At 56.3% G+C, this 5,307-nt stretch overlaps 1 protein-coding gene across 1 annotated transcript in view; it reads right to left on the bottom strand.

Moving 5' to 3' along the window:
- Positions 1-5,307, bottom strand: part of ADGRD1 (adhesion G protein-coupled receptor D1) — a 107,161-nt gene that overhangs the window by 10,376 nt on the left and 91,478 nt on the right. Inside the window, exon 21 of the mRNA XM_004385050.1 lies at positions 1,102-1,193. Coding sequence (XP_004385107.1) covers positions 1,102-1,193 — 92 coding nt within the window. The remainder of the gene's footprint in view (positions 1-1,101; positions 1,194-5,307) is intronic.

Genomic DNA, 5,307 nt, shown 5'->3' with positions numbered 1-5,307 from the left:
GGCAGGGGCTCAGGGATGCTCCCACACCAGGGCAGGGGCTCAGGGATGCTCCCACACCAGGGCAGGGGCTCAGAGATGCCTCCACACCAGGGCAGGGGGCTCAGAGATGCCTCCATACCAGGGCACGGGGCTCAGGGACGCTCTCACACCAGGGCACGAGGCTCAGGGACACCCCACACCACGGCACGGGGCTCAGGGATGCTTCCACACCAGGGCAGGGGCTCAAGGATGCTCCCACACCAGGGCAGGGGCTCAGGGACGCTCCCACATCACGGCAGGGGCTCAGGAACGCTCCCTCACCAGGGCAGGGGCTCAGGGATGCTCCCTCACCAGGGCAGGGGCTCAGAGACGCTCCCACACCAGGCCAGGGGCTCAGGGACGCTCCCACACCAGGCCAGGGGCTCAGAGATGCTCCCACACCAGGGCAGGGGCTCAGAGATGCCTCCACACCATGGTAGGGGCTCAGAGATGCTCCCACACCAGGGGAGGGGCTCAGGGATGCTCCTACACCAGGGCAGGGGGCTCAGAGATGCTCCCACACTGGGGCGGGGGGCTCAGGGATGCTCCCACACTGGGGCGGGGGGCTCAGGGATGCTCCCACACTGGGGCAGGGGGCTCAGGAATGCTCCCACACCAGGGCACAGGGCTCAGAGACACAGGGGCAGACACGAGCTCCGGACGGCTATCCCACAGTGATGACAAATCAGCCCCTCCACTGTCTGGGGCTCAGGGGTCCCTGGGTGGAGATGTTCCCCTTTGCCCACAGCAGGGAGCATCGGGTCTTCTGCCACGGGCGACCGCAGAGCCCTGATTCGGGGATTAAGTGGCTGGCACAGCCCCAGGTGTCAGGGCTGTGGTCTTCTCCAGACGCGCCCCTCACCCCACTCTGCGCTCCTCCCCTGCAAGGTAGCACGTCCCTGGAGGACATCTGGTCGACCCCTCTTGTACACACAGGCATTGAGGCTGGGCCCAGGGGCGTGTCCCGGGTGCTGAGCCAGGGAGACTCGAGGATGAGGAGCAGGACCAGGAGCTGGCACAGCCCCCGTGCCTCCCGAGGGGCCCGTGTGGGGGAAACGGCTGGCCACCAAGAAGCCCACTCACTTGAAGGCGTTGGGGTCTCCATGTATCTTGTAGCTGTCGGTGCTGATCTGAGAGATGACCCGGGTCACAGCGGTGAGGATGCCGATGTTGACCTGCCAGGGGAACGCCACAGGAGGCGGGTGAGGGGCTGGCTGCACCTGCAGAACCCATCCCACCTGGCCGCTGCCCTGCCCACAGCCGCCGACGCCGCCAAGGCTTCTGGGACAAACCCGACTCAGGGCCTTGACGTTTACCTACACGTACAACACGCAGCCACCACCTGTCTGTCCGTGTGTTGTGCTGTGGGGGCTTGTATGTTGCTGTGACGCTGGAATCTATACCCCCTGTATTTCAAATACCAGCAGGGTCACCTGTGGTGGATAGGTTTCAGTGGAGCTTCCAGACTAAGACAAACTAGGAAGAAAGGCCTGGTGATCTACTTACAAAAATCAGCCTGTGAAAACCCTATGGATCCCAACAGAACACTGTCTGATATAGTGCTGGAAAATGAGCTGCAGGTTGGAAGGCACCCAAAACACACAGTGGCTGCAACAGCGGACCTGAGCACCCCAACAATCATGAAGATGGTGCAGGACCGGGCAACTCAACAGCTAATGACACACGAGACTGTCCTCTGAGAGCACACACCTCTGCTGCTGAAAAAACACGAAGCGTAAGGCCTAGTCCTAGACAACTGTCAGAGGAAAGACCCCTCACCCTCGACAGCAAGGCAACAGGGAAGGGGTACAAACCTCACAGTTGACAGAAAACTCACTGTCATCGAGTCGATTCCGACTCTTAGCAACCCTGTAAGACAGAGTCGAACTGCCCCATAAGGTTTCCAAGGCTGTAAATCTTTACTGACGCAGACCGCCGCATCTTTCTCCCTGTGAAGCAGTTGGTGGGTTCGAACAGCTGACCTTTTGATTAGCAGGCAAGTGCTTAACCACTGAGCCACGAAGGCTCCTAGAGTCAAGAGACGTGGGTTCAAATCTCACCTCGGCGTTTGCTCACTCTATGTCCCTGGGGAACTTACCTCAGTCCTCTGAACCTCAGTTCTCCCATTTGACAAGGGGATAATAGCACCCATGGCGCACATCGATTGTGGAAGGGACTAGAAACCTATATATATCTGTAAAGCCCCTAGCCAGCACCTGGCTGTTACCCCGTACCCCTACAGACACCACGGCAGAAGAACCACAGCAGAGGGATGTCATCTTCTGGCCAACACGCCCTCCTTGCCAGGAACTTGCTAGAAGGCTCTCCATGGGGCCTATAGGGCTGGAGGGACATCAAGAAGGTCCCTGGCAGAGGCCCCAGCACAACCTGCCTGCACGTGGGCCGCTCTCCAGGGTCCTGATGAGGCTGCTTCACGTGGGTGACTTCCTCCTGCCACAGCGTCCACAGCTGGACTGCGCAGATGCTGCTGTGATGGGGCCTTCCCTCCCCGTGAGTAAGTCCCGAGGTCATTCACAGAGCTGGAACCACCTTGCTGCCCTGTTTCCTCATCTGTGAAACCAGGCTAATCACAGAGGACCCCAAGGTCAAGGGGAGAGGAGACAAGGTCACAGTGCAACCACGCTGCACGTCCGCACAGAGTGAACGTCCCATCACGCCCCTGACCCCCAGCCCTCCTGATGGACTCTGTGTCACAAATGAAGAGGCCGCACTCAACTGGACGGAGTCGGGGGAGGCCGCACTGCCCACGGACCAGTGTGTCTCTTAAACGCAGCTTCACTACACTCAAGTCAGGAGAGGCCAAATGGACCACAGTTCTGCAAAACAGTCACATCTCTTCAGCTTAGACAGTGACAAAAGTAAGAAACACCTGGTGTTGTCAGGTGCCATTACGTCCGTTCTGACTCACAGCACCCCACGTACAACAAAACAAAACACCGTCCAGTCCTGCGCCCCTCCTCACGATCGTGATGCTGGAGCCCACTGTTGCAGCCACTGTGCCAATCCATCTCCTTGAGGGTCTTCCTCTTTTTCGCTGACTCTCTACTTTACCAAGCATGATATCCTTCTCTAGGGACTGGTCCCTCCTGATAACATGTCCAAAGTATGTGAGACGAAGTCTCGCCATCCTCGCTTGCAAGGAGCATTCTGGCTGTACTTCTTCCAAGACAGATTTGTTTGTTCTTCTGAAAGTCCACAGTATATTCAATATTCTTCAACAACATCCTAATTCAAAGGCATCAATTCTTCTTTCGGTCTTCCTTATTTATTGTCCAGCTTTCATATGCTTATGAGGTGAGTGAAAACACCATGGCGTGGGTCAGGGGCACCGTCCTCAGAATGACATCTTTGCTTTTTAACACTTTAAAGAGATCTTCTGCAGCAGATTTGCCCAGTGCAGTATGTCATTTGATTTGTTGACTGCTGCTTCCATGGGTATTGATTATGGATCCAAGTAAAATGAAATCCTTGACAACTTCAATCTTTTTTAATCTGTTTATCGTGAAGTTGCTTATTGGTCCAGTTGTGAGGATTTTTGTTTTATGTTGAGGTGTAATGCATACTGAAGGCTGTGGTCTTTGATCTTCATCAGTAAGTGCTTCAAGTCCTCCTCACTTTCAGCAAGCAAGGTTGTGTCATCTGCATATCACAGATAGTTAATGAGTCTTCCTCCAATCCTGACGCCCTGTTCTTCCTCATATGGTCCAGCTTCTCAGATTATCTGCTCAGCATTCAGACTGAGTAGGTGTGGTGAAAGGATACAACCCTGATCACACCTTTCCTGACTGTAAACCACACAGCATCCCCCAGGAACACTGGTGTGTAGTTACTGCTCCACTAAAGAGGAGATTCACGATTAAAGTTTCAATTCCACCGCTACTTTAGAAACGCGTATCCCGGATGCCTCACACAGGTGAAAGCTGAGGCCTTGTTTATAACAACGAAGGCTTGGCATCAACCTGACCATCCTTTGCTGGGGTGAGCGCCCCGTGGCCGCGCCGCAGCCCGAGAATGCTGGCGGAGGGACAGCACAGAGCGGGTACGAGTGGGTACCTGTATCTAGTTTATCTGCATCACACCGCTAGGACACACGAGTCACAGGCTGGGACGGGTCAGTTCTGCCCTTCACCCCGACTTCAGAGGGTGTAAGTCAGGAGAGAGAAGAACAAGGAACACAGTCGTGCTTAAAAACGCGACCGTCCTCATCTCCATGATCCGTCACTGCTTTGACTTTGAGGCACTGTCCCAAATGGCCGTGCACTGAAACAGTGACCATGTCTGATTTGGAGACCTTTCCACTTTCTGTCCATCGAGGTGGCTTGTCCGACTGAGAGCCGGAGGGGCACCAAGCTCCCTGTGAAGCATCATCAGGGATTCTTTAGCAATGTGATGGCAGACGGCCCCGGCTCAGAGCTGCTTGTTCATCCAGATGACAGCCCTGAGCACAGGCCTGCCCGCCCCGGGCCCTGCTGGGTCGAGACTTCCATCAGCTGAGCCGGCGGGTGACCCGCCCTGGGCCCTGCTGGGACGAGACTTCCATCAGCTGAGCCGGCAGGTGACCCGCCCTGGGCCCTGCTGGGACGAGACTTCCATCAGCTGAGCCGGCGGGTGACCCACCCTGGGCCTGCTCGACCCCTGCTGGTGCCACAGCCTGCCACACTCAGCTGAACCCCCGAGCCGAGGACGCTGTTCCAGGTTGGGGTTCAGACCCAGGGGGTGGCTGAGCCTCTAGGTCGGCAGCTGTGACAGGTGGGAACTGACCTGTCGTATGAAGCTCCTCCCAGCATTGTGTCCACCTGCAGCCGTGCACCTCCCCCAGCCCAGACCACCCAGCAATGGCCATGCTGTCAGCAGCTTTTATAGCTTCAGTTGAAGGCAGAAATCAACATGTAAAACCACCTAGGAAGGGCCTAAATGGTTCTTTAATCATTCTTGGCTGTAATCTCTATGGAAACAGATTGCCAGGCCTTTCTTCTGTGGCACCGCTGGGAGGGTTTGAACCACACACCTTTAAGTTAGCAGCCGAATGCAAACCATTTGCGCAACCCAGGGACCTAATCTTCAGGAAACTGTCACCCTGAAGTGGACAAGCTGGTAAGAGTGTGAGGCTCTGTCACCTGGAACCAGAGTGACTCCAGCCAGTGTGTTTCCCTTGAGGCCCTCACTGGTATTCCCCACTGAGGCCTCAGGGCTCCAGGGCTCTTTGAGGAGAGAAGAAAGCCAGGGCTGAGGATGGCAAAGAAGACCTGGCCGGGCCCCCACAGCCCC

Source organism: Trichechus manatus, unplaced genomic scaffold (assembly GCF_000243295.1).
Source record: "Trichechus manatus latirostris isolate Lorelei unplaced genomic scaffold, TriManLat1.0 scaffold00131, whole genome shotgun sequence".
In the NCBI taxonomy this organism is placed as follows: Eukaryota; Metazoa; Chordata; class Mammalia; order Sirenia; family Trichechidae; genus Trichechus; species Trichechus manatus.
The sequence above is the reverse complement of the archived record's forward strand: the minus strand, read 5'-3'. Positions and strand labels throughout refer to the sequence as shown.